Source organism: Hordeum vulgare, chromosome 2H, assembly GCF_904849725.1.
Source record: "Hordeum vulgare subsp. vulgare chromosome 2H, MorexV3_pseudomolecules_assembly, whole genome shotgun sequence".
NCBI lineage: Eukaryota > Viridiplantae > Streptophyta > Magnoliopsida > Poales > Poaceae > Hordeum > Hordeum vulgare.
Window position 1 is genome coordinate 61,432,550 of NC_058519.1, and position 10,879 is coordinate 61,443,428.

General features: G+C 43.6%; 2 protein-coding genes across 4 annotated transcripts; both read right to left on the reverse strand.

Moving 5' to 3' along the window:
- Positions 1–1,218: 1,218 nt before the first annotated feature.
- LOC123424983 (tau-cadinol synthase-like) lies at positions 1,219–9,536 on the reverse strand. Of its 3 annotated transcripts, XM_045108662.1 has the most exons (8): positions 9,465–9,536; positions 9,071–9,377; positions 3,336–3,594; positions 2,799–3,183; positions 2,422–2,640; positions 2,176–2,311; positions 1,846–2,094; positions 1,219–1,745 (listed from the first exon to the last, which is right to left on the reverse strand). In XM_045108662.1, the coding sequence occupies exons 2-8, from the start codon at positions 9,374–9,376 to the stop codon at positions 1,458–1,460; spliced, it is 1,842 nt and encodes a 613-aa protein (XP_044964597.1). In that variant the 5' UTR covers position 9,377; positions 9,465–9,536; the 3' UTR covers positions 1,219–1,457. The 3 variants fall into 3 exon arrangements, with proteins under 3 accessions (XP_044964597.1, XP_044964598.1, XP_044964596.1); XM_045108663.1 differs by lacking the exon at positions 9,465–9,536 and having other exon boundaries at positions 2,799–3,171; positions 9,071–9,457; XM_045108661.1 differs by lacking the exon at positions 9,465–9,536 and having other exon boundaries at positions 9,071–9,457.
- LOC123424985 (secreted RxLR effector protein 161-like) lies at positions 4,374–5,586 on the reverse strand. The gene has a single exon (XM_045108664.1). It carries the CDS (start codon positions 5,584–5,586, stop codon positions 4,864–4,866), a length of 723 nt encoding a protein of 240 aa, XP_044964599.1. The 3' UTR covers positions 4,374–4,863.
- Positions 9,537–10,879: the final 1,343 nt, after the last annotated feature.

Below are 10,879 nucleotides of genomic sequence, written 5' to 3' on the forward strand. Positions count from 1 at the left end.
CAAGGGGCGGCGGCGAGGGCAAGGGTGCGGTAGCCCTAGGGGTGGCTTGCCACCCAAGGCAAGCACCCACGCCCTAGGGTTTTGGCCCACCTTGCCTCCTTGCGCCTTGGGTTGGGTGGTGGTGGAGCACCAGCCCACTTTGGGATCGCTCCCATCCACCTCTTGGTCCAAATACCCTTTCGTGGCTGTAGGCCTTTCCCTGTGGACCCTGGAACCCTTTCGGTGGTCCCAATACGTTACCGGTGTCGCCCAAAACTATTCCGGTGACCAAAACCTCACTTCCTATATATCAATCTTTACCTAAGGACTATTCCGGAACTCCTCGTGACATCCGGGATCTCATCCGGGACTCCGAACAACCTTCGGTAACTACGTACACTATTTCCCTATAACCCTAGCATCATCGAACCTTAAGTCTGTAGACCCTACGGGTTCGGGAGACATGCAGACATGACCGAGACATCTCTCCAGCCAATAACCAACGGTGGGTCTGGATATCCATGTTGTTTCCCATATGTTCCACGATGATCTCATGGGATGAACCACGATGTCAAGGATTCAATTAATCCCGTATGCAATTCCCTTTGTCTACCGGTATGATACTTGCCCGATATTCGATCGTCGTTATCAACATACCTTATTCAATTTTGTTACCGGTAAGTCTCTTTCCTCGATCCGTAACACATCATACTGTGGCTAACTCCTTAGTCACACTGAGCTCAATATGATGATGAATTACCGAGTGGGCCCAGAGATACCTCTCCGTCACACGGAGTGACAAATCCCAATCTCGATTCTCACAACCCAACAAACACTTTTGGAGATACCCGTAGTGAACCTTTATAATCACCCAGTTAGGTTGTGACGTTTGATACACCCAAAGCACTCCTACGGTATCCGGGAGTTGCACAATCTCATGGTCTATGGAAATGATACTTGACATTAGAAAAGCTTTAGTAGACGAACAACATGATCTAGTGCTATGCTTAGGATTGGGTCTTTTCCATCACATCATTCCCCAGTGATGTGATCCAGTTACCAATGACATCCAATGTCTATGATTAGGAAACCATGATCATCCATTGATCAGCGAGCTAGCCTACTAGAGGCTCACTAGGGACACAATTGTGATATATATATTCACACATGTATTACAATTTTCGGTTAGTACAATTATAACATGAATAATAAACAATTATCATGAACTAGGAAATATTATAGTAACCACTTTATTATTGCCTCTAGGCAGGGATCAAATACTCCATTACAAAAGATACTGAATTTTAATAAATGATAATTAATAAAACAAACATGCAACAAGAAGACACACAAGTGTATCTCGTATGGATACCATGTTTATTTATAGGGACAAAGATGATGCACAAGCTCTCACTGATAATTTATGATGCACAATTGCATCTCTACTAAAGGTAAACTGTCACACAACATAGTAGAGCCTACATGGGAATGGGTTCCACAAAAAGGCTGTCAACGGTGTCCTTAAGATGCATGCTAAATGTATATGCGTCTTTCTCTCGATAGAATAATGGCATGCTATTAGCAAAGTTAATAATCCGTTGCAACACTGGGAGATGTGTGTGGTGATCAAATGGAGCTTGATTTAGAGTTTTCCATTCATCTTCTAGTAGAGAAAGGATCTTGTAAATGGCAACCTCACTTGTGACCCTATGCTCAACCATGTAACACTCTATAGAGCTTGCCATATCTCCCTTGGCCTTCCCACCCTGCATATTTGTATGATTGTAGCAATTAGATACATTATCGTGAGTGACTAGTCATGGTTGAGTTGTTATAGTTTGGCCCAAATAAGAAAAAAGAGTATACTTTAAATGCGGCCATGTCATCCATTAGACGTGCTATCTTCCCGCAAGCTATAGCAACTTTTGGGTAACTAGCTGCCCACTCAAATGTTTCCCTTGTGACTAGATCTCCCATGCCAACCATCAAACCTACACATAGCGTTGGTGATCCTATGGACATGGCAGATAACCTCAGGTGATCTTTAAAGCATGGCTTGTGATTCTGGTTTAACCATTCAACTTCTTGGAGATAATAAATAGAAAGATCTTGAAACTGCATAGAAGAAAAGAAATTAAACACGAAACCAACATTCTAGCAAATGATAGTAAACACGTAAGGTTTATGGTGGTGTACCGCCTTTTGAGCATAAGCAACATGGTAGGTGTCACAAATTGTCACTTCACGTGTAGCATCTTTAAATACCCTCATCAATTCAGTATAGAACCTTTTAAGGTAGTCAGGCAGAATGGAAGTGGCGCTTTCATCCCATCTACATGTCGAATTATATTGCATGAAAATCATTCAATGACAAATTAAATAGAATATTGATTGCATGTTAGTTTTTATACATGGATGGAAATAAAACCGAAACTTTTCAACCTTTGTATGGCCGCATTTAGTTGTCGACATTCCTCTATGGTGGCATGTGCATCATATGTGTCATCCATCAGGGAAATAAGCATCAATTGCTTGGTAAGAAATATTCTTGACAACGCAAATTCTTTCTCATGGTATACCGCATAGCACCAGATGTAACCCTCAACCAGGCGGTCCCGAGCATAGTTTAGCCCGACACATGTGTAAAAATCGTGCCACCACCTGAAGTACTTTGATTAGTCTAGGTAAAATAGATATGTCCTAATACATAATATGATCGACAATGTCCAAATTGTATACATGTAGAATACAATATCTAGAGGCATGCATTTTATGTTGATCCCATCTTCATTGTGTAGTTGAGTATAGCGAAGACATACCTAGTGAGATATTTAAGTTCCTTCAAGTGGACATGTTGTAGAAGGTTAAAATCCAGCTTTGCAAGTTCCAATAGAGTTGGATTATGTCGTTCCTCGTGCTTGTACTCAGAGATATAATGCAATGTTTCCACCCTTTTTAACGTCCTTGACAATGGTACACGAAGGGCACGTTTAACTTGCTCGGCTAAAGGGGACTTGAGAGTCTCCCTCATCAATTCAAGATGATGCCTTGCAAAAGAGATAGCTTCTTCCAATGATGTCTCACCATGGACAAGAAGATGGGCTGCGTTGTATAGATATAAAAGCCCCTTCGGATCGTTGGTAATATCTGTCCTAAAGCTCCCATCTTCATTCTTAAATTTGTTGAAAACATCTGCATGGTAAACTTTGGTGGGACATTATTAAAATAACCCATGTCATTGTATGGCTAGTAATGTAAGCTTTGGGCTAATTATCCTAGTAGCAACATCGGGTCGTATGCTTTGTGGATATTAATGTCTTGTATTTATTTCTTTTTATAAATAGATACATAGATACCTGGAGACACCCAAAGACCATGTCTTCTAAGCAAGCCAAACCGCAGGGCAACCTGATGGAGGCTAAAGCTACTGAATTCATCCTCAAAAATCTGATTTAACGCGATATCAACTTGTTTCTTGAAGTGATGATCTATTCCGAGACGTTGGACACTGTCCAATAAGATTATTCTTTCCATAGTGCAGCTGCAACTCTTAAACAACATGTCGACGTCCTCCTTCAATTGATCAGCTCTTGCACTCATCCATTTTTCAGACCTCTACACACACGTGTGCATGCATATGGATTAGCTAGGGTTAACAAAGGAACCATGCATACTTGAAAAGTAGACAGATGGATTCTATTTTTCAGGAGTACTATGTACTTGCTATGTTTTTATTTACTTCACATAATAGGTCTAACCCAAGTCAAACTTTATATAGTTTGACCATGATTTTCAAAAACAATATAAACTTTCACTATACAAAATATATATGGTATGAAAATATATTGAATGACAATTCTAATTATATTTGATTGGGTATTGTTGATGTTAATATTTCTTCGTATAAATTTGATCAAAGTTGAAAAAGTTTGACTCGAGGCAAAACCAATATGCGAAGTAAATAAATATGGAGGGAGTACATATAGTCTAAACATTTTAAATCTTTAGTTGCATGTAGTAATATCAAGAAAAAAATAGTGCGCTATACAAAATAGTGTGGCCCCTGAAAATATGCTATTAATGTGTTATAGCGTGCTATATCATGTTATTAGCGAGACATTATACACTGATCAATTTAGCGAGTAAATTCTCTGTATGCTATAGCGTGATATTAACGGCGCTATAGCGCGCTATATTTTTCAGTGAGTAATATATACATACAAAATACTCCGTCCGTTTCAGTTAATAAGTCCGGCATGTGTATCTAGGTCGTCAATTTGACCAACTTAATAAGAGGCATATATTACAAAAAATATATAATTGAAAACTTTAGATGTTCCATTTTCTAATGATATAATTTTTATGTTAAATAATATATTTTATATAAGTCAAATTAACGACCTAGGTGTTAGCACAGGCCCGACCTCGACACCGATGTAGCCAAGTACTTTCCGACGATACACGACGTACGAGACTAGTTCGAGTACTTTCCAAGCTTGCCGAAGCTAATCGGTTGGAGATGTAGACCTAAACGATGTGGACGTATACACCAAAGCAGCCTAGGAAGCTGCTGGATCGATTTCTCAATGCTAGCTAGCTATCACGTATTTGCTAGCTGATTATGCCTAGACACGTTAATCTCGCCGGATACTAAACACGCACACACGCGACAACACGAGAGGAATTTGATGGCTAAAGCAGGGCCTTGTCGGTCCTATTGATCTATTGCTCTTTTGATCTGAGTTTACAGGGTAGATTACACGCATATATATAGCAGCAATAGCTAGCAATACGAGTCCTAATTTACATGGTGATTGTACCTGTCCGAGCCGGACAAGGCTATCGTGGTTAATTCTAACAATCATCCCCCTAAACACGATGTCCTCACTTCACAGCTTGGACGCCGATCCTTCCCCGCATCTCCGTAAACTTCTGTCGTCCCGAAGATTTGGTCAGGGTATCTGCAAGCTGGTCGTCAGTGCAAATGTAGTTGACGTCAATCTTGCTTTCTTTCACGCACCCCCGTAGGTACCAATACCTCGTATCGATGTCTGTGCATCTATCATGACGCACTGGATTCTTCCACAGAGAGATTGTAGACTTGTCGTCAACGTTGTGCACCACTCGTTCCTTACCTGTGAGGTCACTGAGTAGCCTTCCTAGACACACACCTTGAAACACCGCGGTTGCAGCTGCAATATACTCTTCTTCACGTGAGGATAATGCGACCAATTTCAACTTTTGTAATAGCCAACTCACTATATTTCCTCCCAAGAAATATACCACGTCCGAGGTACTTTTACGGTCGTCCACATCTCCTGACATGTCGCTATCACTGTAGCCCAGTAGCTCCAGCATCTCCTTCTTCTCTCTCAAATAGACACAACCAAAGTTTATTGTTCCTTTGATGTACCCGAGTATATTTTTCACAGCTACACAATATTTCATCGTGGGTGCTTCCATGAAGCGACTCACTATGCCAACAGAATAGGCCAAGTCCGGTCTTTTATTTGTGAGATACCTCAACTTTCGGACCACACTTCTATATTCCGTTGCATCAACCGCATGTGCTTCACTGTCCTTGCTTAGTATAAATCGAGGCTTCATCGGAACATGACTTCGATTGCAATCTCTAATGCCACAACTTTCAAGTAACTTCTTTGCATATGCCTCCTGGCATAATGTGATCTCCTTCGAATTTTGTTGTACCTCGATCCCAAGGTAGTAACACAAGATCAGTCATCTTGAATAGCTCCTTCATTTGTAGCTTGAAGTTTGCAATCACCTCTTCGTCAGCTCCAGTTATCAAGAGATCATCACATAGATGCCCACCAAGAGACGATCCTTGCCTTTACCTCGCTTATACATCGTATGCTCCAGTGGACTCTTCTCAAATCCAAGAAAAATCAATGTACTGTCAAGCTTGATGTTACATGCCCAAGGAGCTTGTCGTAGCCCGTACAACGCCTTGTGTAGCTTCAATACCTTGTGTTCCTCTGCTTGTTTGATGAATCCCGGTGGTTGCTTCACATAAAATTCTTCTTCTAACTCCCTAGTCAAAAACGCGGAGTTCACATCCATGTGATGTATCGTCCAAGATTCTTGAGCCGCGAGAGAAATAAGTAGCCTCATCGAATACATCCTCGCAACTTGAGAAAACACTTCTTTGATTTCCACACCTTGCTCTTGCACGTTTTCTTTAGCCACGAGTCTTGCTTTATGCTTCACCAAGTTCCCTTCGACATCCTTCTTGACTTTGTACACCCACTTGAGCTCTATGGCACTATGTTCGTTGGGAAGATCCACGAGCTCCCATACTTTGTTGTCTCGGATCGACCTCAACTCTTCATCCATAGCATAACTCCAACATTCTTCCATATTTGCGTCTTCAAAAAATTTCGGTTCCTCGATCTGCAAACATAGTTGCCTTTTACTTTTCATCTTCACCGAATTTATTTGAAACGCTTTCACTGGTTCATGTGGCCTTTCTTCTGTGTCCAGTGCTTTCGAAAGAAACGACACATCTTCTGAAGTTGCCAAACTTCTCGTTTCTAGCATTTCGGACTCTCTCGAGCAGGTTGCATTTTCACCAGATGAACCAGCCACGTAGTCATGCATTTCTTCACGTGCATGTACTTCTCGAGATGTCCCACCAGCGCCTTTCAAAGCAGCACAAGGCCATGCAAAGGCTGAGCCGTTGCTGCTTCCATCGATTGTGGTGGCTGCCACTACTGTCGGCCTTGCTTGCGTTATTTCCAGGACGCCTTCCTCTAGCCGGTTTCCTGCATGGCACTCGAACTTTGTGTTATCCACCTGCATGCATGAACTCGTTGACGTGTCGGTCGCCTCCTTGCTCGCAAGGTCACTTGTAGAGACTGGTATGAGCATTCCTGGCACGTCTTGCATAGCGCCTCGTTCCCTCGACTCAGTGCGCGTGGCTGACACATCAAGCATCGCCCGACATTCTTCTGTCGTGCCGTCCGATCCGAGTCTAGCTCGACGAGTGTGGTGGTCATCTGGTCCGAGTGCAGCTCGCCGCGTGATGCGATCTTCGGGCGACACGTCTTCGCCGTCTTTTAACGTGACCTCACCGTCACGTATTGTGTTATGAACTTCTGGCATCATAACTTTGCTCGTGTCTTGCGCGACCACACCATCACGCCTTGTGTCATGGGCTTCTAGCGTCATGACATCACCTGCTTCTAGCGTGGTCACACCGTCATGCCTTGTGTCATGGTTCTCTGGCATCATGACATCACCTGCTTCTAGCGCGATCACACTGTCACGCCTTGTGTCATGGTTCTCTGGCGCCATGACTTCGCCTGGTTCTACCGTGACCATGCCATCACTCCGTGCATCATGGTATTCTGGCACCATGACTTCGCCTGGATTTACTGGTACAGATGCACTCACCGGATCCTCTTCATCCACCAGCTCGCACATCAGCATCATATCCGCATCGTCTCCTTCCTCGGCCATGAGTGATTGTTGCTTCGGTGCTTCCTCGCAGTCAGCCTTGAAGTGACCGAGGAGGCCACACTTATGACACCTCACTTTCCTAATGTCAAACTTCCTCCTCGGTGGTGCAGGCGCATCCTCGTCGTCCGAGTCGGCGAAGTTCTTTCTCGCCGAGCGCTGCTTCCCCTTCCCCTTCTTCTTGCTGCTGCTCGTGGATCTGCCTTGTTGTTCTTTTGACAGGGCAATCCATTGTGCCTTTGTCAGCATCAGGTGCTCACTCGCCTCTGCGTCGCCGAAACTGAGACGAATTCTCTCGTCGTGGGCCTTGAACCTTCCGACGAGATCCTCGATCGTGAGAGTCTTTAGGTCGAGACATTGCTCGATCGACGTGACGATCTGGATGTAGTGTGTCGGCGCGGCGCGCAAAAATCGTCGGACGATCGCAACTTCTTCTAGGGTTGAACCATAGCCCTGTATGCCATTGACGAGGGTCTTAAGACGGGAGGCAAACTGATCAACCGTCTCGCTTTCCTCCATCTTCAGGCATTCGTAGCTTCTCATCAAGGACTGAAGGTGTGCTTCCTTGACACGTTCATGACCCTGGTGCAGGATCTTGATGGTCTCCCATGCCTCCTTCGTCGATTTCTTTCCGACGAGGTGTTGCAGCACATCCTTCGGCATGGCGGAGTAGATCGCCGTTAACGCCTGCCGATCCGTCCGGTACTTTGCCGCGCCCTTCGCGTACTCGGCGCCGTCGGGATCGACAGCTTCCCAGAACTCCGCTCCCTCCATCGCGACATCCATGTTCATCGCCCATAGTGCGTAGTCCTCTCGATCCAGCCGGGGGAACTGCGACACCCCCACCATCGGCATCGGTTCTCCCGCTCCTGCCACAACGATCTCCTTGCCCGGGTTCGACATGATCTTTTGATCGCTTTCCGAAAATCACGTCAATAACCAAGCTCTAGATACCAATTGTTAGCACAGGCCCGACCTCGACGCCAATGTAGCCGAGTATTTTCCGGCGATACACGACGTGACTAGCTCGAGTACTTTCCAAGCTTGCGGAAGCTAACCGGTCGGAGATGTAGACGTAAACGATGTGGACGTATACACCAAAGCAGCCTAGGAAGCTGCTGGATCGATTTCTCAATGCTAGCTAGCTATCACGTATTTGCTAGCTGATTACGCTTAGACACGTTAATCTCGCCGGATACTAAACACGCACACACGCGACAACACGAGAGGAATTTGATGGCTAAAGCAGGGCCTTGTAGGTCCTGTTGATCTATTGCTGTTTTGATCTGAGTTTACAGGGGTAGATTACACGCATATATATAGCAGCAATAGCTAGCAATACGAGTCCTAATCTACATGGTGATTGTACCTGTCTGAGCCGGACAAGGCTATCGTGGTTAATTCTAACACTAAGTACACGTGCATGCCTTATAAACTGTGATGGATGGAGTAATGTCGAAAGACACCCAATAGCTCAAACGTTACATATTTCTAGGTTGAGAGAAAAACTTCGAATATTGCACTGAAACAAGTATCTTGGTTAGTGGCGTAGCAAACCATAATGAGGAACTAATAAAGCAAAAAGTACATGTACATATGTAGCACCAGCGTATACCTGCAGTGGTTTTGGCTCGTAGTCGAGGAAGTAGTCGCCCCAAATAGAGGGCTCGTACCTGGACAGCGTCTTCGGAGCAGCGGCAGCGCCGGAGGCCACATGGTTGTTTCTATCTGTTGCTTCGTGTTCATCGTTGTAGGATGTAGTAGCTTTTGTGACAGGTAATGCTTGGACATGGGGAAAGCGGGGTCGGGGAGAGGCTGGGAGAGCGAGACGAGAGGTGTAGCTGCCACCGATTGAGATGGCAGATGAGAAGCAGTGGCTGCTGAGTAAGATTACCGTCGTTGGCTTCAAAGTCACCACCATCCTGTGATGAATTCCGCGTTAGCTGTGAACCTAGTACCTAGGAAGGACCACCGGCAACCAGATTTTAAGAGCATCCATGGAGACACACCTCTCACGAAGATCTGTCAGGAGCTTTCAACAACCTTATCACAATTTTGTGAACCGTAACCTCTAACGTGTGCCACACAATCTTTTTTTTTTCAAGCACAATATAATCGAAGTCGTTCATATAACGACTATACAATCACCCATATAATCGTACACATGCATACCCTATCATTATAAGCATCCTTAGGAGATTAAGGCGCATATCATTTTAAGATTGTTGAAGTCGTCACAGACGTCTCCATAGTCCATAAAACCGTCTTTTTCTAATAAGCACATATCGTCAAAAGGTTTGAAATAAATTAAAAAAAATACAAGCATCATTGTTAAATCTGTAAACTCTGATGACAAAAAATACCATAGTTTTCTTAATCATTCAACCACATGTTATCTCGTGCTACACACTATCTGAGGGCCAAAATAAGTGCACACATTATTTGAGGACCGAGACAAGCTTGTACAGACTCGGGTGTCAGCTAGGTTTTCTAAATTTCTTGTTTGTTTCTCAATCAACATACGGACTTTTAACGACACAACACCAACAAGGCATTGCCCCCACGTGCAGGCAAGCACGCACCGGTCGTTTGTTATCCAATCAGTACATGGTTCCCAAACTGACACATGTTAGACACATATTTCCACCATACACAAATTACTTTGCACAAACAAAACTGTGGAACATATTTACAGCTGTAACAATGTTCACACACAAGCACGTCATCATGTACCTCCGGTGTTGAGCTCGCGGGACGCAAGAAAATGTTGTCGGAAGCTTCGACAGGCACACTCTAACAAATCAAATCTCGAAAGATTTGAGTCTTTGTGTTTACTGTGTTAGTCTCTGGATCGATTCGCTATCACATACAATATAGATGAATACCAGAATAACAAGTGCATCATTTATTATAACGTATGATCCAAGATTTAGAAAGTATGACAATTTGCATAGCACTTAACTACCTTTATTCTTCGTCCGAATATCCTAACTGTACCTTACTCTTCGTCTGAATATTCTGCAACATGAGACGTTGCAGCCGTATAGGTCAATACATTGAATGTATTGACAAGTTTCAGAGGAGTAATATTAAAATAGACCTACATGTGCATGTATAGTATAACAAAAGGAAGGCTTGATGGTTATTGTGCAGAAAAGCTAATTTTGTCCTCATAACTACATAGTAGTCAAGTTTTAATTTATTTCCTATAATTAAATACATATGGTTGAATTGGCATCTCCAACTCCAACCTATTACCATTAAGTTTTCCACCAAGTTTTATTTAGGGTAACATCTGTCAAGATCATCCAACAACCGTAATGGCCTAGCTGCTTAAATTGTCCTTAAGCAGTGTCACAGCTAATCATAATTAGTTTTAGTACTTTGGAGAGTTTATTACGCCTTACCCACTGGACCCAACCCG